Source organism: Calonectris borealis, chromosome 1 (assembly GCF_964195595.1).
Source record: "Calonectris borealis chromosome 1, bCalBor7.hap1.2, whole genome shotgun sequence".
Lineage (NCBI taxonomy): Eukaryota > Metazoa > Chordata > Aves > Procellariiformes > Procellariidae > Calonectris > Calonectris borealis.
Genome location: NC_134312.1, coordinates 186,504,089 through 186,526,154, shown reverse-complemented (window position 1 = coordinate 186,526,154; position 22,066 = coordinate 186,504,089). Strand labels below are relative to the sequence as shown.

Here is a 22,066-nt window from a genome sequence, read left to right as displayed (position 1 = left end):
AGTCAGTTGAGCTCCTAAATCTTGTGTAAATTCAATCCACCAATATACTTAGTGTATGAAAATACAATTCTCTTTCCTGTGCTATTTTGATTCATACTTTCCATGAAGATATTAACAAAATCAATGATGAAACGCTTGACACTTTGTACTTCTACACTGCAGTCTTAAACTGGTAGAACTGCCCTACCGAAAGTCATTTTCATGTAGTGGAAAAGGGCATGGGAAAGATTAGATCTGTGAGATTTGCCTTGAACAGTGAGTGAAACCATGAGCATTCAGAGAGTTATTTGTGAGTGAATTGTTCTTGCTATCCAAATACACAGCTACCTTGTTCAGGTTCTTATTTAACCTGCTCTTCTAAGGTAATTAATACAGCATTTCACTAGGTGACCTAAATGCTAGGTAGGGCTTGGTAACTCCCTCCCTACCAAGCACCAACACAGTCACCTTTTTGAGAGCAGTGCAGATCACCCCCAACTATCTGGAGAAATTATGTATATTACAGCAGAAGAGAATGAATGCACCCCAGCATGGCTAATGCACACCCAAAAACTAAATTACTGGGAAGAGGGAGAAGAATGAGAAGGAAAGCAGTGATATCCTGTAGAAACCTCTGACATCAACAGCAAACTACTCCATCAGGCTCCATGTTAGCAAGTCCCATTGCTGCCTGATTGTCATGTGGATAAAGTAAAATCTGTCCAGATAATAGAAAGTGGTAAAAAAGAAAAGGGACACCTAAAAGAAAAGAGGGAAATTGCTTTCTTTCCACTGGCTATAGAGAGAGTTTGGGTGACAAGGTAGATGACTAACATTGGTATCAAGTGAAATGAAATGACATGAATCCCACCTTACCTACTCCTCTCAGAGGTTATAAATAAAGTTATTATATTCACAATACAAAAGCTAAATTTCCCGCTATTATCCCCTGTCTGTATGTATTGCACAATTTCTATGTAAAACAATTCGGTTCACCAAAGTAGTTTTTTAATTAATTTTTCATATAGCTTTTCTGACACTATTTCACCTCAAAAACCACTACAGTTTTATATTCAGACTGATGGTTAAAAGCATTTCAGATGACAGATATCATCTATATTTATTTGCATCATAAAGCAGTTTCTTGATGGCAAAGCATGATAAAAGGAGTATGAATTCTCTAATGAAAGAGGTATTAATATTTGTATCTATGAAATTGTAAGTATTTAAAAGTAATTATTCAACGACTGCTTGAGAAGTGTTGTCCACATATCGTGTCCCTACAATGTGAACCTAAGTGGCAAGAGGATCTAGCTAGAAAATTATATCGATATCAAAACCCAAAGATCCCTTTCCCTCAAAAAAACCCCATAGTTTAAACTCTTTTTCCATGTTATCTGTAACAAAACAGATGAAGATCAGTCCATTATTGCCAGACACTTTTCCAGATACATCTGCTGTACCTCAATTCTGAAGTTTATTAGTTCATGACTTTATTAGAGAGGCCTAGGAGTAACCAGGTAAATGGAACGTGGTTCATTAGCAGCTCTGAACAGAATACACGCCAATTTGGTGTTGCACATGCAAAGTGAATGGAATTAGGGAAAGCAATTTTAGATAATGAAATTTTAAATACTTTATATTCTATTAAGTTGCTTCCAGACTCCATTGGACAAAAGACAGACAGACAGAATCAGCTACAGAGTTAATTATCCCTCTTTTAGATCTTTCTAGTGAAATAGCCTGTTCTATTGATAAATTGATTCACCAAACTAATACTGAGGTTTAAAATGAAGAAGTTCATTGAACTTCTGAATTATGGCCACATGCAGTTTTTTCTGAGAAAACTTATGGTTTTGATAAAATTGTTGGACACAATAGCTACAAAATGTAAAAAACAGAAAGTGGTACGATCGTTAAAAATACGCATCTTATTTCAAGATCATCCATGAGTTTTTATTGCAATCCAGTCCCTGCAACCATTGACACGTTCACCGGGAAAAAATGCTGGGCCCTGCCAAGGTATATTGTTTATTGGCATAGAGACCAAGCGCTCAAATGAGTAATTCCATCAGGTATGCATTCAGCATAAACCAAACATCACTCGCAACAAAATGATGTAACAAATGTAAAAGCGAAAAGAAAAAGAAGCTGTGAAAGAGAAGCAAGCGCGGCGCTCCCCATAACGTGAGGATGGGAGGAGATTTCTAGGGCACTAACTCCGAGCACAGCAATAAAATACCGACTGCAGAGTCGGCCGCTGTTTCTTGAATCGTTTTTTTTTTTTTTTTTGACACTGTCAAAGGTTGGCTGGCACCCGCTCTTGACAGGTGCGGGAACACCGCGGCCGATGCCAGTCGAGCCCTGCTGACTCACTGTGGCAGGTGCTGCCCACCAGTTCCCCCCCGCCACAAAAAGGGAAGGTGACCCCTCCAGCCATGCCACCCATAGCCGAGAAACACAGAGAAACCTTAAGTGCCTGGCGGACGCCCAGCCAACGTGCTGCATCCAGAGTCATTCTCCAAGGTCACCTTCTTGAAAACTCACCGACAGTTTCTGTACATCCTTTTCTTCTGGTTAAACACGTGCTATAAGAAAACGCGTCTGTGGATGCATAACCAGGACTGCAGACATTTCACAAGCCCCATGGTAAAGAACTACTTCAGCAACTGAACTTTCAAAAAGGATAGCCAATTCTTACACTGGTACAATAAAACATTTAATTCTGCCGCCTTTGTTTGTAAGAGCAAAGTTCTCTTAGAGGCAACTATGCTCATGTAACAGAAACGATATTTTTTTAATTGGTTTTCCAATTAATTGGTTTCCAAGGCTTTCCTCATTTCCTGCAAGGGTAAAAGGGCCATATTCTCTATCATACCCAAGATTTTGCTCAGAATAAGAACTTCCATTTACTTCATTCACTGAACTCCTGAGAAGCTGTTCCCAAGAAAGGATTAAAGCTTTGGAGTTTGAATCACCAGGGCAGATCTACTGAGGTCTTTTGCTGGGAGTCTGGGAGCTCATAACAAAACAGAAACCGTCCTGACACCCTTCCCAGCAAGAAGTCTTTTGATCTTCCTCCCGTGGAGCAGTTCAGAAGCTCTGCAATAAGGACTCTCTTTATTCCACGCCAAAAACCATGTACATTTGGCTACCTCTCCCTCTCCCAAGGGCTTCTATCCTGCCTCCAGCTTCTCTCACAAATCATCTGATAAGACAGGCTTGCCCATGCCCTGATGGCAAAACAGACAGTTCTTCCATGTAATGGCTTTATAACAGCCTCTCCAGACATGCTGTTCTCTCTTTTGGAGAATGGTTTCTCTCTAGAAGGGGATCCAGGTGGTCCTTAGGGACTCCCGAGTTTGTCATAGCTGCTTCCACTTGCCTGGGAATGGAAAAGCTTTTGATCTTAGTCTAAACAGTCATAAACTGAGGTTTCGTGGCGTGACAGAGCCATTAGCCCTCTGGGCTTCTAAGAAGTCTCTCCTTCCATCTCCTTCCATCACTTCTATGACTTCCCTGTTCTCCTGCAAATTCCCAAAGCTAAAGGTACCAACTCCCCCTCCTTCCCCTCTCCTTGCCAGGAGAGAGCAAGAGGCAGAAAACGGTAAGCAAGCCGTCTTCTACCCTGTGTCCCACACTCCCGTTCATCTGAAGAAAAAATAGACAGCATTTGTACAGGTAACTATGAATAAATCAATTTAAATATTTCTACCATCTGTCATCGTGTTTCTTGTTTCCTAAAGCAACGAATGATCTGAACACCTGGTATGAGGTATAGCTGGCTCTTCTTGGAGGTCCAGAAACTACTCATGAGAACAGAGTAGAGAGTATGCAGAAGAGGTGTTAAGATGGATGTTAAGTCTCCCAAAGGAATAAGTCTTGTACCTTCATTTTCACAGCAATCAAAATCTCAGCTCCTAAGAAATCACTGCTTTCTTGCAGCCTGTATGTTAGCAGGATGTGTATATTGGTCTCGTCCTTGAATTCAGATTTCTGTTTAAGAGAAAATAAAGTTACCCAGGCCCTTTATTTTATTCTCCAACTTCTGCTCTGTTCATGATAAGAGACTGCTTTAAACACCATCAGATTTTCAAGAGCATTCAGCATCAACAACTCCCATTTAGGCATGCAAATAAGTCACTCTGGATTTGCCAGATGCTGAGTGCTCTTGAAGAGCTGCCTCATCTACTGCTTCTGTACCACTTCACATACCACTCACTGGATTTAAAGATGACATTGATAGACAGACAGTGCACTACTCCGGAGTAACTTTGGGCGTTAGGCACACAGGGAGAACGGTTCTGTCGTGGTACAAAAACGCATTTCATAATGATACACTCTTCCTCACATCTCTGAACTTAAGTGTTTAAATGACATACTTTGTACAGATGCCAACACTGAAAATAAAATGAACTTCCCAAGTACCCTCATTCTTCAATTCATCACATTGCACAATTCATCCTAGGTTGTGGCAGGTGATCATAGAACAGAGACTCACTCTTCTCCCAGTGCACATGGATACATGCGTTTTAATTTTGCTCCTTTGATACTTTCTTGATACTAAAACACTGGGGAAAGGCTATTATTGAATGGCTGAATGGAATATGCCATGATTAAAATTGCACAGCTTTTGCTTCCAGGCCTTTCATTAGGAAGGTAAGAATTCACATTCTTCTGAAAACTAAAGAGGAGGCATGGACATTCCCAGTTGTTGTCATGGATACAGCTGCCGAGAAAAATGTCATTGTACCCCTGCAGATAAATGCATGTGCCAACTGCTTGGAATAGGTGGTGGCAAAACCACTGCAGATGTTAAACATTCTCACATGGCCGTCAGGTTCCTCTCAAAATGTGCACTAAATGGGGGGGGGGGGGAGGGGGAGAGAAGTTATTTTTAAACATAAAGGTTATGGTGTGAAGGAAGAAAAGGCTAGGCGGTTTTAAAAAAAAAAATGTTGGCACTTTCATAGTTCATGATGTCATGGAGGAAAAAATATTATGGAACAATAGTATGAGTAAAGGATCAAGTGTCAGCCCAACTTCGAGTTATCTGGATTTTGTCAGTGTGTGTTATAACAGTATTGTTAACTACAATAACTGTATTTCTTAGGTCAATGGATGATTAAAAAAAACCAAACAAATAAAAAAAAAGCAACAAACACACATTGGAAAATTTTGAACTGGGGAAGCTCTGATCCTGATTAGACCATCTCATAGTGTCGGCATTTTTACTTGGACTAGGGCACTTTGAATCTTTTTCTGCTTCAGCTTTACATTAACTATTTACTGGGGACACAGATCACAAAAAATGAAGAGGTTGAAAACATAAGACTGTTCTTCCTCATACCACTTCCAATATCCACTGCTCTAGGTCCTTGAATGAAGTAAGGCAATTGCCAGGAAGCTCCTGGAGTTTTGCTGCACACCGGTTAGCAGTATTTCATTGCGCCATGCAGGCGGAAAAAAGCAAATAATGTCCCTACAGAGAGCAGGCAAGGTTTTGGATTCTCCTCTCCTAGTAAAATAGAAGCACACAACTCCCTCTTCCTCCTCATGTAATCCTTCAGATACCATGCTCCTAAATAAACACAGAGAGAAGCGAAGGCAGGCTGCTGTAGGGCAATCATTACCTTCAGTGAGCAAAGCACCGAGGGCTGGTTAGGACGTGGAAAGGTAAGTTTGATGGTGAGGCACATGAAGACAAACAAGACAAGACTGGCTCCCTGCGTGCAAAAAGAGGTCTTCAGCAGCGTGGAAGAAATCATCCCAAACTGAGGAGCTAATTCACCACTGTGCAAACACCAAAGAAATAAGGAAGCAGAACTGAGCACCCTGTTATAAATCTCTCCTCGTAAGTATTTTGGGACAGGCCTAAACAATACAACGCCGTGTTTTGCAGAGATATGTGAGCTATCGCTAAATGAAGCACATTGAAACTGGAAGCAAGATAACGGCTTTAGCATGATGTAACACCCCAGCTAATTAGCTCCGCTAGGAACAGAGCCCGAGAGGGCTGCACTGGATCCAGAAGGCAAGCAAATTCATTTAGGGTTAGCTAGGGCACCTCAGTACGGCAGACAGACACCTCCTCGATGTACCAGCTGAAGATGCAAAGCATGATACAATAAAAATAACTGTAATTATCATTATCATCACCATCACAGGAAGAGAGGTACAGTTTCACTGGAAAAGTAGTTGTGAAATACATGCTGTAAGAAAGAAAGGTGAGAACATACAATTACACCCCCAAATGTTGGTTTTTTTTGCCAAAGCTCAAAGGAGGGGAACTCCTCTGTTTGACACGCGAGCAGGCAGAGCACAGATCCTGCCTTAGCGCAGATTCTATGCTGCTGCTTTCACAACAGGTCATGATGTTTAAACCAGCCAAGAAAATAGCTGTTGATCGACGTTCTGCCATATCTGATCATCTCTATGGCCCAGCACCCTACCCTGGTGTCCACAGCAACACAAAAGTCCTTTGAAGCTATCCAGTCGTTTTAGAAAAGGAAAGCCACAAGAACAGAAAACAACTTTAAACAGCTCACTCATGGCAGCCATCCCCCCTTCCTACCGCTGTAACCGACAGACCTCATAGGCGTTTGACATAATGGCTAAGTGGAATGCAATTCAACTAAAGAAAGGTATTTCAAACAAGTGTTCAATAGATTCTATAGTACCTGTCTCAGCTTAGGAGTTGTAACTTTCTCCTCAGGAATTAAAATGTTTTCTGAAGAATCCCCAAGCTCATTTGGGAGGGGAAACAAGAAAGAAGAAAAAGAAAAGCAAAAAAAAAGAACCTGGCCTCTCTAGTTTGACAGATAGGCTTTAAAACCTAAGTTCATGTCACAAAGACAGATAATTATGGCATAAGAATACACATTTCAGAACACACATGCCTTACAAAATGAAAATTTCCTAATAGTTACAGAAGGGTTTCCAGTACCTGCATCTGCATCCCAATCCTTTGATCCCACTAGCCTACTACACCTTCCACGTTTGTGTAGCAGACAATACAGGGAAATAAATGTTTTTAAATTAAAATAAGTTCTTATCCTCAGAAGACATACAAGGCTTAGAACATCATCATTTCACTCCTGAAAGATGGAAAGGGTTAGCTGGATTTTTAAGAAGACGGGCAGTCATGTTTTACTATCTGGACTCCAATAGCAGCAATTAAAAATATACTCTTAACTGAAATGACATCATGAATTCATGGGTAGGGGCCTACCTGAGGAGAAATCAGGAAAACAAAAAAAGGAGTGCCTCAGGAGCTACAGATTGCAGAAAAACAATGAACCATTTCATAGGCTGAACGCTTCCCTCCAGGCAACATCCTCCCTTTTAAAGATCCACCCACAGAATTAAGTATGTCCCATAAGCATCACTAGCTTCAGGGAGAAAAGCTGTTACAAAGTCATTTTGACAGGCAATACCTGATACAGTGCTAGAGATGGAACACCCACAGGTCATCTTGCCGACCAAGCCACCCCACAGTATTTCTAGGCACACATGTGCAGCAACCAGCACAATCTACAGGCACTTAAATCCTGTTTCTTGTTTGCTATAAACTTCATTGGTGTGATCTGCTTACTATGAACACAGAAGGTTAGGTGAGCACTAAGCATAGTGCACAAAGCACTAAAATCACACACAATCTCTCTCCCACCCCAGAGATACTCCTTATTTCTTTACACCTGGTTCTCTGTCCAGACCTGGAGCTTACACACAAGTGGATCAAGTACTACATCCTTCGTTGCTGATGCACTGAACACCCTCTCCTCCACTGAGCCTTCATTTAAGCCTCTCTTGGCTGTGACGGCACACGAAGATACCCTAGAAGCTACAACAGTTCTATTTGTGGGCAACGTTATGCCCATGTCCAGGCAAAAAAAAAAAAAAAAAAAAAAAAAAGAAAAAGACTTAGAGGTCACAGAAAGAGACAGTCAAGCTAAGCATTCACTGGGATGTGTAGTTCCGGGTCTCCAAGACATTGCCCAAAAAGCTGTTCCCAAGTTACTTTGCTCTTTGCAAAGTACCTCTGCTTTGATCTAGCTTCAGAAGGAAGCTGTCCCACACGTTACACTCCATTTAAACTGCCCTGATGAAACATCCCGGCTGCCCTCTCCATCCTTCACACTCTTCCACAGAAGCTTTTAGAAATACTAAGCGTACCCATCCCCATTGTCCAAATCCCAGGATGCTGTACAATTTCAAATCGTACTCTTCTCTATACAACTCATAAAAATAACAACAAAGACAAAAACCTCCCACCAATGCTCAGGCAACTGCTTGCCTATATGCAATGACCCCGGCACAGGTTGCCAAGAGACTGCAATGATGAGCAGCATTTATTCTTGAATACTCTCAAATGGGCTTTCGCTATATATTAACTCTCAGCAATAAAACATCAAGACCACATTCTTGTTTCAGTTTAGAATTAGTTTTTACAGCTGATACATAAAAGGAGATAGTTGTAATAGACATGCTATGATGTTCTTACTGGAACTATATAAACACTGCTTCTATAATAGGCGCTACTCTGAACTTTGTCAGGGAACTGCCTGAACTTCAGGCTTAATGCCTGGCACTGCTTTTCCTGAATTTTAAACCTGAAAGAAACATCTGTAAAGATGAGAATAACCAAGCTATACACAATGGTTCAGAAAAAATAAATTAAAAAAAATAATCTGAGAATAAGCAATTTTCAGATAGCACATACAGAAATTCCCCCTGTAAGCTCCATTCCCTAGGGTAAAAATTAAGTGCAGAGTCAGTCAAATTTAGGAGGCTCTAAAGAACAGAAAAACTCAGCCTATTATACCACTTAAAAAGATATTACTAATGATTTTCAACCTTTCCATCTAAAAATAAGGTAATTTTGCAATTAAAACAAAAGCCACCATTAAACCTTAGGTGTCAGAACATTTTTCCTTATTTACACCTATCAGATGAATATTAATTTTATACACTGTGTAGCTACCTAGAGAACAAAAGTTCTATTACACGTGTTTTTAAGACAGCAGTACTACAGCCTTGCACGTATTCTTAGGCATTCATCATTGATCAATTTTTTCAAGCAAAATTGAGCGCTACCAACCATTTTTCTCTGTGGATACTGCATATTATTTTTGTCATACAGCTTAGTATTATAAGTTACATTACATACCTCCCCAATGAGAGAAAAACACAGAAGTGCTTTTCTGTACACTGCAAAATTCTGCACACATGAAGAATGAGAGGTTTAGTATTGCTTAACAGCTTGGGGAGAAGAGTTGGAATCAGTATTTCTCCATCGCCATATGCTGTGGTAAAACTGATTAGTGGTATTAGCAACAACCAAAAAAGTTTAAATGGTCCAAGGTCAGGTAAAAGGGAAGACCAAGCTTGGGCTTAAACACAAGACATACAGTCTTTCAACTAAACTGCATAGTTTGAGAAGTTTTATGATCACTTCCACGACAAATAATTTACCAGAGGGAAAGCATTAAAAGGATATCCAGGACACAAAGGGTCAAGAAGCCTACATTTTATCAAGTCCCTGCGCCAAGCGTTTCTTTCCTGCATTTAGATGGGTCCTATTCTGTACCATACTCATGACCTCTGAGTCATCTGTCACCACTTGCAAGAGGTGCAGAATCACCTCCAGTGATGTGGGAAGAATGGTGAAGATGGTGTTTGGATAGTGCTGCACCCTCAACTGCATCTTGACCAACTGCATCTCAGTCAAACCCTAGGTCATCAAATGTCATGCAGAATGACATCAGAAACAAAAGAAAACGTGGAAATAATTTAAGTTCTTGCAATTTCCTTTTGTAGGAAATCTTAGTTTAGTTCCCAGTTCCTCTGACTGCCTCTTAAAATTCTAGTTTTCAAATTTTAACTAAAGCAGCATACAAATGGTCTTGTGGCAAATAAATCACGGCTATAGTAGGCAGATTATTCGAAATAGCTATCAGTCCAGAGAGGTTTAATTTAGAGAGAGGAGAAAGACTTTAGACCTTGATAAGGCATGACATGATTCCATGCCATTGATCTGCAATCACATAGCTTTATCTGTAATGCAAACAAAAAGTTACTTAGAATACTCCTAATTAGGTATAGTAAGTGTACACTGGCACATTACTGAATCTATAAATAGACAGCAACCATACCATTTCACTCCTGCTCCATGTTATACGGTATGGGAGGGGAGGAGAAGAAAGGCACTTCCCTTTTTTTTAAGACCTTACTTAAAGTTGTACCATTGAAAATAAGTAATCTTTTTGCTTGTGAAGGTATTTAGCCAGGCCTTTAAATATTGACAAATCTTCCTCAGCAGACATAGGTTATCCTTGACACATGTGTAGAAGGAAGAAAGAGAATACTTAATTCGAAATAAATCAGGAACCGTATTCTAGCGATCTGTAAGACATTCAGAGAGACACGGCTCTGGGCAACCCAGTGTTGCTTTGAAAATATCCCATGGGGGTGGGACCAGATGACCTCCCAAAGTCTCTTCCAACCCAAATTACTATTATGATTCTGTAACAACCCCCATAAATATTTCTTTTCTAGAAAAAATCCCTCTCTATAACCTCTCACACCTACACACAGTAATTTAAACTGTGGATTAGCTATAAATAACCTTGGTGTATATTTCAAAGAAAAGGTAAAATCATCCTTAGCATAAAATTCAGCAGAAGCTCATTTGCCTCTTGCCCTGCCTGTGACTTTTTTTTTTTTACTCAAATACAAAACCATAATATTTCCCAGTCATTTCCAACTCCTCACTGTGAGACAACCTCCCAGGGACACAGGTTTATCATGGGCTCAAAGGGTAATTTGAAATAGGAGCCCTTTGTAAAGCTGTTGGCAGCAGATCCCTGGCTGGTAAAGGGTGGGGAAGGAGTAGAACCTGTGATGTTAACTCCTTTTATCTCCTCCTCAGTGGAGCACACAGCAACCAAGTGAAAAACTGATTTTTTCCCCCCCCCCCCCCTAAACAGTGTAAGCAAAAAGAAAAATTCAGTATTGGTTCGTATGCACACACACATGCACAGAATTACTGGTCTCTTTATGCAAGAGGATCATCTGAAGTGTACATATAATCAGAACTATGGAAAAATGCAAAGCTTAAAGAAACTGGAAAAAAGATTATGTATTCTTTAAAAAAAAAAACAAAAACAAAAACACTATTCACTGTAGTTGCATTTACCTGGCAACACCAGGTAACATGTGATAATACACGAAAGCACTATTGGGTTTTTAAGCATACAGCTCGACATTGCCAGCAAATTTAATAGCTCGCTTTTGACAAGAGCTCGTCAGAAGTTCTGTACTTATTAGGATCTTCTTTTCCTTTGAAATGCTGAAGAAGCAGCAGAACAGAGTTTTGCGATGCAGCATCAGGGGCATAGAGAGAAATCTGACAACCCTCTGAAGCCCAGAGTATTTTTTTAATGTATTTTATAAAACTACCAAGAAGGGCAAGGGAAAAAACTTTCCATCTACTAGACAGGATACAAGCACAGACCTTAAGTTGTGTAGCTGCCTTTGAATTTTTGAAAGCTTATTTGCCAGTGGATTGGGGAAGGTTGGAGACCATCAGCCTAAGCAGTAAAGTATCTCCAGTATAAATTTTATCTTGCCTGCACATAGTTTTGAGGCACATTGACCAAAATGTTCTCTCTAAAAATTGTTAACCAGTGGACTCAGTACAGGTAAAAGTCCTTTCTCTGCTTCCTAAAGCTTGCCTGCTTCCAGAAGCAGGTAAGAAGTGGCATACAAACATGTGTATTAGCCCAGCATTCATTCATAACCAAAAATCCCAGATGCAGTCAACTGAGCTACATGAAGAAGTCTTCTCAAATTCTGTTTTGCCCCTATAAAAGCATTATAATGCAGGCTTCCAGGTTATAAGCAAAGTTTGCTTAAACAAGTTCACTCACTCAGGGGAAAAAAAATACAGTTTAGCAACATCAGATAGATAGCTCTGAAGGTTATTTCTGTTTATTTTGTCTGTAATGAGAAGCTGTGTAAATGGTAAAAATATTTTTTATTTCCTTAAAAGCTCTGGTTTAATCAGAAATGTTGGCTCTTCATCTCACACCCAAGTAACTCACTTACACTAGCTCCCTGTTGCAGACCTGCATCCTCTCAGCATTCTTCCCAGGCAGAATCCACATATTATAAATGTATCAAGTTAATAAACAATAGAAAGAATTACTGTTTACACCACGAACACCACCATATTCTTTCAGTGATGGGATCCTTGACTCACTAAACCTCATTTTACCCTTTGTGCTCTCTCTTTTTTCACTTTAACAGACCTCTGAGACTGAGGCCAATCAATGTTTGTCTATAGAGTAACTCATGTGAAGCTCCCCGAGATATCAGGCAAAAAATGACAATAATAGCTGACAAATAATAGCTGACAATAATAGCAAAAAGGGTGCGTTAGTTTTCACATCAATAGCTCCCCAGTGAACCATCTGCTCCCAAGATTGATCAGTACCACTGAAGGAGGAGGCAGTGCAGAGTGAAATTATCCAGAGGAGCAACCTCATACATCTGCACCCTCTCTAAGACTCCATGCCCAGCAAACTTTTTGGTCTCGGGCAGTTCCTCTCTTTATGGGGATTATTGGGAGAAACCTTGCAGAGGCACAGGCTGAAAGGAAAAGGGATGTCACCCTTTCTCTGTTCAAATTCCTGAAGAAACTGTGACAGCAGCAGGCAGGAAAGGAGGGAGAGAACAAGCAGCAAGATGTCTCTATGGGAGCAATAAAACAAACACAGAAGTATGTGCCTGTCCTCACGATCAACAGAGTGTGCACAGGGAGGGAAGAAGTCTCGCCCGACGGGCAGCTGGGACTGCTGGTTAGCCACGCTGATCCTTTCCGACATCCTTAGCTGAACCAGAGCAAGCCACCCTTCTCACCAAGAGCTGGGAAAACACCGACCTCCCTCTTGCTCCGGAGCATCACAGCAGCAATAAGGACTACCAGCTGCCAAACTGAAGCCAGTCAAACTCAGTTGCTAAATTTAAGCAACCACTCAACAGGACGTAATTGACCAGAGCAGCAAGACAGCCCTTTAGATCCACTTAAATCTCCGCAGGCATGAAAAACCTCGGCAGATCTTCCCAGCACGAAACTTGCCAGAAGTGCAAAATGACACCGAGGGCATGGCCGGTCTCCTCAGCGAGCACATCTAGAAAGACCCCGGCATGGGCTGGACACGCATCCTCCCGGCAGCTGCCCCCAGAGGGGCTCGTGTTGCTTCCCACCTGGCAAATACATAGGTAGACTCACCACCCACAAGCTACTATTCAGCTTCAAAACCCTATTAAGGTTGCTAAGTGACAATAACGTAGCGAGTTCTCACACCATTTGCAAACCCCAAATGTTTAAAGGCAAGGAAATGAATGGTTCAGATGATCATAAATCCCACGCCGCCCATCCAATAAACAAATAAATTCTCATCAAGTGTAAAACCTTGCCGAATTCATTACAGTAACGTTAACTCTCCCTGGAGTATAGCTCAGGTTTTTGTTATTGTGCTTTCAGTATCTAAGCGGTGAAATATTCCTAAACAGGAACATTAGTCAAATGAAAAACTTAGCTGGAAAAAAAAATTATTTGCTCTTTCTTCGTAATTATGCAATATATCAGGATAATTCCTACATGGTAAAAGTTTTATAAAGTCAGCTATGTTCTGACTTCGCGTACAAAATTTTTATGGCTCACATCCAATGAGCACTTAAGCGCCGGCTTAATTTTAAGACGTAATTAATCATATAAAAGTGTACAGGACAACTGAAGTGTTTCAGTATGCGCTTAAATGTTTTACTAGAGTAAATCTCTTATTTCATTTTAAATAGCATCTAATGCAGTGGTCTTATTTTTAGCATATCAATGAAATAATATTTATTTTGGGTCAGTTTGTTTGCTGTGATAAATGCAATGTTTACATTAAGAAAGAATGAGGTTTCTTTTTATTATCATGTGGAGGATGTAAGTTATGGATGCCCCCAAGCTAGGCTTTTTTTGCCATTACTAGCAAATTGAGAGTTGTGGCTTGAACTTAGTATAATAGAGCTACGGTTACTGCACTGTTATTTAGTAGCCTGTTCTTAGGTTTTTAAAAGAAGATTTTGGAGAATGCAACTTACTTCTTGGAGGCAAGAGAGGAAAGGATAAAACAGTAATGTAAGGCAGCGGCAAATACAAAGGTGAAAGAAAAAGTTCTCTCTCTTCATAAAAGACAAAGTCCACCTACCAAAGTATCAAACTGGAAAAAATGAACAAAGCTAGCCATGCTGTCAATAACTTTATAACATCACATCCACCTACGTTACAAATAACTATAAAGAATCTCAAAAACCTGAAGGCCAACCAGAACGAAATATTGGTCTTGTGGTTCCTCTGCAAGTGAGCTACTGAACTAGCTTCTCAAGACACCGAACTGTATATTAATTATCCCTATCTGATGAAAACATCCAAAACATCAGAATGACTACAGAAGCATTCTTTTATACCCAAAACTCCCTATTCCAAGCTTCAATGAATCCACACACAAACACACAACATTTCACATTACCTTCTTGCTGTGCTTATATTTTGAAGTCTCCAGACTATATATGTTGTTCTACAGATCCCTTACCAGAAGCATGGTTGGTCAGAGTTCAAAGTAAATGAGAGTAACATTGTTTAAAAATAAAACTTAGCCTTTTGGAGCATTCCAGAGCCAGAACATTGGTCTAAGCTGCCTTTTATCGTCTTCAGTAAGTCGAGAGGATTCAATACTGCCCTTCAGATAAAGGCTTTGATAGCCAGACAGACCATTCTTGTGATCACTACTTCAATTACAAATTCACTGTAATTCTACGTAGTCTGCTACAGATATCCAAACTAATTTGGCTAGTCCAGCCAGTCATACAGTAGTTATACAGCAGTCTCACATCTTGGATTCTGATGTAACTGCTGGAAACGATTCAAAATGGCCACAAATTATCTATATAGCCTTACATGGATAAAGACCCAGCTATAGAATAGTCGTTTCTTGAGCTCTGGCATGGCTGTTTTGCGTCTTCGGGACTGCGCGCATGAAGTTCACAAGATAAGGCATCTCGGAAAGGGATTCCCAGATGTCATCTATTCTTGAATTAGCCTCTTCTTGCGCTTCTTAAAACCAGAAATTCTCTCTAAACTAAACAAGAAGCTTAGTGTTTCACCTGATCTTTTTAGCAGAAAAGCATTCCCTAGATCCTTGGAACAAAACACAAAACAATCAAAATCTCTTATATTAAAGATGAGAGTATGATTATCTTGTCTTTTTTCACATTCACAGCTCACCAGCCGGCGGGGGCGGGGGGGGGGGGGGGGGCGGAAGTATAACTCATGTTATTTTTCAGTACAAAATAGCATTAATTCTTTAAAGATTCTAGAAAAAAAAAAAAAAAAGACCAAAAGCAACATTTTCTTTGAAGACCTGCTCGCAAATATCTACTAAAAACATTACAAGCTCCTCCTTTCTGGTACTTAGCTAGCAATTAAAGCTTTGCCAATACATGCATCACTAAAATGCCTTAGCAGATTTCATTTCAGTTTTATACAAACATGTGTCAGGATTTGGAGTGGTAATGGGTAATGACCACTGTGCCTTAAACAGTGTAACTCTTTCCATTCTAAGCCTGCTCGCTTCTATGCGGCGCGTTCAGTCATTTTTAACTTCCCAAAACTATCATGTCTCTGGCTGAAATTCTCCATTAATGGACCCTTTTTTGAAAGATTATGTAGAGATATAGCACGTATGAGAAGCAATAAATATTGCACACCATTTCGTGCTAAAAACTGTTTTGCTTCATCCAGGCCTACTCTAGAACTGAATAATATATATATGAAACCTTAAATACATTACTCTGTGCATGAGTACGTGTGTATGCACCTATCAGGAGCATACACTGATGAACTGACTCTGAATATTTCACTTAAAAATTAGGCTAAAGACCCCAGGATGCGAGGAGAGAATCAAATTTGCCAAAGATTTTACAACAGTTGTGAAAAAAGTTGGTGAAACATTTTAAGGATGGATATACAGTGCATGCACTGGACAACTAATTTAATTGCAGAGCAAAAATGATGGAAAATACGAATACTGCAGACAGATATCCTGCAGCACCCTCCAATCTTGGACTGCCAGGTCCCAAGAACTTGAGGACAATTTCTATGCACTTGGTCACTTTAGTTCTGCCCCATGCTGTGTAAACACAACAATAAAGTTTAGTGACACTACACGTGTTACTGCCATTGCAAAACAAATTGCAAATTACAATGCATTTTGAAGCTGTGCAGATTCAGACAACCCTAATGCTCATACAGGATCCCCCAATGGGGTTAAATTGGCTACCGTGGCATTCTCCTGAGAAATTCCGGTACATAAAAATCATGTTTCCTTAACCAGAAAGGAATCAACCACTACTTAGAGTAAATCAGGAACTATCAAAGCTAGAAAAAGCAGATCAGATTGCATGGTATGATGTTCATGAAGTCTAACGCTGGTATCAACCACAGTACTTTACACTTAGGTGAATTAACGAGCTATGGTAATCGGAGAGAAATGTATACCAGAAACAAACAGGAAGTGACTACTGGGACTTGGCACTGTCAAATGTCACCATATGGAAGAGGTTAGAAACTTTTTGAAGGCTCAGTTTCTAAATGGCTGGTGTTATCCACTAAAGCCAATAAAAACACAGTGGGGAATTTAATTAATTTACTTTTATTACTCCATAATGATTTAGGATATCTAAAAAAATATATTAAGACCCCAGATAAGGTAATTCTCGTAACAACTCTTGCCATTTAACTAAACAACACTGTATCATCTCCACTAATTATCACACACTGGTGTTTCTGAACATGTCCCACATTACAGTAATTTTATTATTAACAAAAACCACTGGGGGTGAAGGAGAGGAAGAAACCATTCTCCCGGATACAAGTGTATTTATCTCACTCAATACACCCTATTTTCTTGCATTTCCTGATTTATACTTTCTGCTCCAGAATGTCTGCTTCATCCAAAAATAAACACAGGCCACATACCCAATCGCAGACTTGAGAGCAAAACAGGTATCCAGCAGAGCTTTCCCATTAACTGCACATGGACCCATTAAAGTAGGAAGCCAGGTCAGCGATGAAAGTGCTATTCTTTATCTCCACTTTTTAGCACAGAGTACTCAAGACAGGAGTAGGAACTATAACTGTGCTCATCTGACGACTCTACTTGAAGTATCCAGGGACCATTTCATTTATTAATCTTGTGCTCGCCCCCAAGATGAGCAGAATTTAAAGAGAAAAAGTGTCAGCTCTAATTTGAACCTTCCCTTCTCGACAGGTCCCAGCTATAAAGAACTGAAGCAAGACCATCTTTTTAAGGAATGTACTTTGCACCACAGTGATTAAAGAAACTACAACCCAGCTGATGACAGGCAGAGTTTTCGGCCTGCAGCCCCAAAGATCTGAAGTCATCTGTTTCATTTAAGAAAGGCACCGACGCTGCCTGTCTTAACCAGCATCTTTATAAGTTAAGAAGACAAATTTAATGCAGACACATGAAGAACTTTCCACGACTTAAATTCCCAATATAACGCTGTTTGTACAGCATCATATATACTGCTTCAAAACTGTCTGACTACAGTTTTCCAAAGTCCTCATAAAAACAAAATGTATATTCCAAAAATGTTTTTTACCTAGACCCTTTTTATGTACTAAATGTTCCCCCCCCACTCCCCAGAGGGGGTGAAATTGTGGGTAGACATCACAAAGTCAAGAATTGTTTCAACGCTCTCCGTTGGGGATTTCAGCTCAAACCTGCTCAAACTTCACAGAGTACCGGCCACCTGTTAATTCCCTTGCATTTCCTCCAGGGAACACATACAAGCTCCACAGATGCCGCAGCTTCCAGGATGAGGTTTAAAGATGCTGGCTTTAATGTCACAGAAGTACTAATTAATTTTGGTCCTGACACCCCTAAAGACACCTACTGCCACAGTGTCATTCTATAACCAAGTATGGGGCTTGAGCAAACAGCTCCTAGGTACAAACAAGGTGTTGGCCCAAAGAATATTTTGGTCCTTTGCACCGCAACTTGTTCTCTCCTCCTCAGGTTTGCAAAAACATGTGGATCTTCAAGTTTTCTGTTTGTGTAAATTAATAATGGCCATATTTTGACACAGACATGCCTTTAAAGTACTCTAAAAATGTGAGGAATACATATGCATAAATTAAAAATACACCCATAATAGAAGTTGCCTAAACATCTGGCCCTATCACTCATCTGTTTCTCGTAGTGATTTACTGTAAAAGTAGTTCCACTGAAATCAAGCGAGCAATTTGCTATTCAACATGGGCAAGTGGTGGTAAAACTGGACAACAGATTTCTAAGTTGAACTGTAAGCATACCACAAACAAGCAATGAACTTCAGTTTAATTACATCTGCCAATACAGTATTTTTTTTTTCATTTTTCCATTGTTTTTCACCCCTGCCCCCAGCCAAATAATTAATTGGTTTTATTTAGGAAGAAGAGGGCAAAGCTTAAAAACTCCCTTTGAGCGCTACAGGTGTTAGAAATCTTTAGAGTTATGTTTGTGCTAGCGAAAGGGGTTTGCTTGTATACATACATTTGCTAAATCTTATTATACACACGTTAAAAAAAAAAATCCACTCCTGAATGATTCTGTCTGCAAAGTATCACCATATGGTAGCTTTCACAAATGATCAACTATACCAAAACATCTAAAAATAACATCTTCCTTAAGTAAAAGAAAAACAATTACCAACAGAGACTTTTGGGTATAGTTCTGAGCTAAGGAATCAATACCACGTTGCTGAACTGCTTCAAGTAAGTACATAAGCAACCTCCAGAGAAAAATAGCACAGCGTTAAACGGCCCACAAGCATCAATGATAAATGTAATATACATGTTTTGGGTTCTTTCAAAAGTCTATTCTTAGCTGTAAGACAAACCCAATCCATTTAATTAAAACCTTAGCTTACAAACACATTCACTAAGTGAAGCTTAACAAATCTAATTTGAATGAAAGGGACTAGCTGGGTAAAAGAGCAGCTCCCTGATGTTCCTTGCTCTAGTGGTTTCATGTAACCACTGATCACCAACTACTACAACAGCAAACATACAACACCCTTAAACTAAATGGGAGTTGTCTGTCTAAATATAGCTACTTTTAAATAATGCATCGTGAGTTATAAAATAAAGTGCTACTGAATTATTTAACATGGGTCTCATCTTCAACAAAAATGTATCACTTTTAATTAAGTGGAAAGACAGATGTTTATATTCAGGATTGCATATTATTGTAAATTGCAACTAGAAAAGCAACATTTTATGACTCCAATTATGTCAGCAGTCAGTTTTTCCTAAATATGTCTGATTCACAGAAAAAGAACTGAGACGCTAACTACGATAAGCAAAAGCATCACTTGTAGAGTTGTCTTAGAACTTCAGGCGATCCCAGCTTTGCATTCATTCACAGCCCTCAGTCACAGAATATCCTACCAACCCGTAACAGTTGGTAAGAATTGGCTGGGATCTCATGCTCTCAAACCTGTTTCAACAACATTGATAATCCACATGTTTTCCTTACACAGGTATCAACTAAGAGAGCAAACTCTCGAATACACTTAACACCACTACAGCTAATAAAGCATTATGCTCTGTCACTTTTAAAACATTTTGAATACCGCCACACAGAAGTGGTGTTAAAGCTGAAAGTTTATGTAGGACTATATTTTCAACACGATGCAACAGTTGTATATTATTTACTATAGTAACCTTTCAGCCAGACCTAACACCTGCAAATGCAAAATTAACATTTAGCAATAAAATGACATATCATGTTTAGGAGGTTTCAGGAAAAAATTGCTTTCCACCTCGCATAAAGGGATAATGCTACTGTTTAGCAACCGATGCTTTCAGTTTAAAGGTGACTGCCTTTTGGATGTAGTGTGCGAAGCCAAAGCTCAAAGGAAGAACAGCAACAATCCAACAGGACTCCACAAACAGCTCCTCACTAACTTTAATGGGTGCTCTGTAAAGGAAACAACACCACATGACCTATTGTGTAGAAATCAAACCCTAAGTGTGATCTGTCTGGGCCTGCATGGAGTCACTTTGCCCCTCAAACCAGACGCTTACAGCAAAAACCCCGATCTTGATGTCACTGCAGCCACAGGTTCTCCCCAACGGGGTTTTGTGCAGACCCCATCACTGAATGCATGATGTGACCACGCTTTGTAGAAAGTCATGGGATCCTTCCACACAGAAAGTAAGTCAGGTCTTGTTATTTTTGTACTTTTAAATGCATGCTTGTCGAACTTCATTTTACAGGAAAAGACATGATGTACATACACCAGCCATCAAAAAAGTTAATTCCACCAGGATGACTTCGGCAGCCCAAGCCAGCCAGAAAACTGCATTAACCTGAAATTTTGACAGCTGCTTTACGTATCCAGCCCCACGAGTGAGGATGTATAGAAGTTTACTCCTGTGCCGCGAGGAGCCTTTCAAAGTGGCAACCGCGTTTCCCTCCTTGGCGGCACTCCCGCTCCCAAACGGGAGTCCGATGTGCCACCGCGGGCTCCCTGCCCGCCGCTGCCCGCCGCTCCGGCGGAGCGCACGGCGGCGGCCCCCCGGGGCCGGGGGCGAAGACGACGGCGCGGGGAGGGAAGGAAAGTGGGTGAGGAAGGGCTCGCTGCAACAGCCCACCCGCGCTGTGGGGAGGCAGGGCGGGACCCCCGCGGCAGCGGTGCCCGCCGCCGAGGAAGAGGAGCCGGAGGGAGGCAGCCCGCCGCTTCCCCCACACCCAGGACGCCAGGCAGGGCAGGGCGGCTGCCGGCCGCCGGGGCAGGCGGCTTCCCCTCCGGCCCCGCGCAGCCCCGCCGCCCCGGGGGGCTCTTCCTGCCAGCCGGGGACAGATGTGGACGCAACAGCTGGCGGGGAGGAGGGGAGAGGGAAGGAAGGAAGAGGCACGGCTGCCTCCCCCCCCCCCGCCGCCGCTCCCGGGGATGCGGGCGGGATGCAGCGGCCGCCCCCGGCTCCGGGCTGGCCCCACTCTCGGATGGGGATGGAGAAACTTGCCCCGGAGGCAGCGGGGCTCGCCGGCTCCTGCCCCCCTTACCTTGCTGCGGATCTGGCCCGAGGTGGACACTTTCCGGATGAGTTTCTGGGGGCCCTCGTGCTCCCCTTCGCTGTCCGACGACTCGTCCGCCGGCCCCGCCGCCGCCGCCGGGGGTTGGGGCTGGGGCTGCTGCGGGATCCCGGCGCCGCTCATCCCCGACTCGGCCCCGGCCATCTTCCCGGACTCCTGCCGAGAAAGAGCACACGAGCCCGGCTCAGCCAGGGCAGCCGCTTGCCGCTCCCCTCCCCGGGGAGGAGGAGGAGGAGGAGGCGGCGCGGGAGGGTGGGGAAAGAGGCGGCGCGGGGGGGAGGAGACGGAGGCGGCGGCGGCGGCGGGGACGGAGCCGGGCTCTGGCGGAGCGGAGCGGACCGCCCGGCCGCCATCTTCCGCCGCCCCCTCTGAGGGGGAAGGGCCGCGCGCCCGCCCCTCACCGGCCACGGCGGGCGCCGCTCCCGGCTCGCAGGGGGCTGGGGCGCCGCCACGCGCCGGCGGGCGGAGCCGGGGCGGGCAGAGCCGGGGCGGGCGGGCCCGGCCCCCTGCGCCCCTGCCAACGGGGAGCCGCCGGGAGCGGCCGCCGGCTCCAGGGGGCGCCCGGCGGCGGCGGGTGCTGGTGCCGCCCCGCCGGCCGGGCCGGCTCGGGGCGGGGGGCCGCGCCGCAGGTGCGCGCCGGGGCGGCGGGGTGAGTCCGCGGGGGAGGAAACAGGCGAAGGCGGGTGGGGAGGGCCCCCGGCGTCCCCTCGCACCTGCCCGGGCTTCCCCGGACGTCCCCGCGTCCCGCCGCGCCCGCGTGAACAGAGTCCCGCGTGGTCCGGGAGGTGGGACGAGGCGCAGGCAGAGAGCGGCCCTCCGGTGTGTGAGCGCCTTCCGCCCACACCCCGCTGGACACCGCCCTGCGGTTTATG

The 22,066-nt window shown here is 42.6% G+C and overlaps 1 protein-coding gene across 2 annotated transcripts in view; it reads right to left on the bottom strand.

Annotated features, from left to right (window-relative positions):
• Window positions 1-21,414, bottom strand: part of DGKH (diacylglycerol kinase eta) — a 156,860-nt gene extending 135,446 nt beyond the window's left edge. The window contains exon 1 of one of the 2 annotated variants that reach the window (XM_075139334.1): window positions 21,165-21,414. In XM_075139334.1, coding sequence (XP_074995435.1) covers window positions 21,165-21,338 — 174 coding nt within the window. In that variant the 5' untranslated portion in view covers window positions 21,339-21,414. The remainder of the gene's footprint in view (window positions 1-21,164) is intronic. The other variant, XM_075139323.1, reaches the window with a different exon arrangement.
• Between the last annotated feature and the right edge of the window lie 652 nt (window positions 21,415-22,066).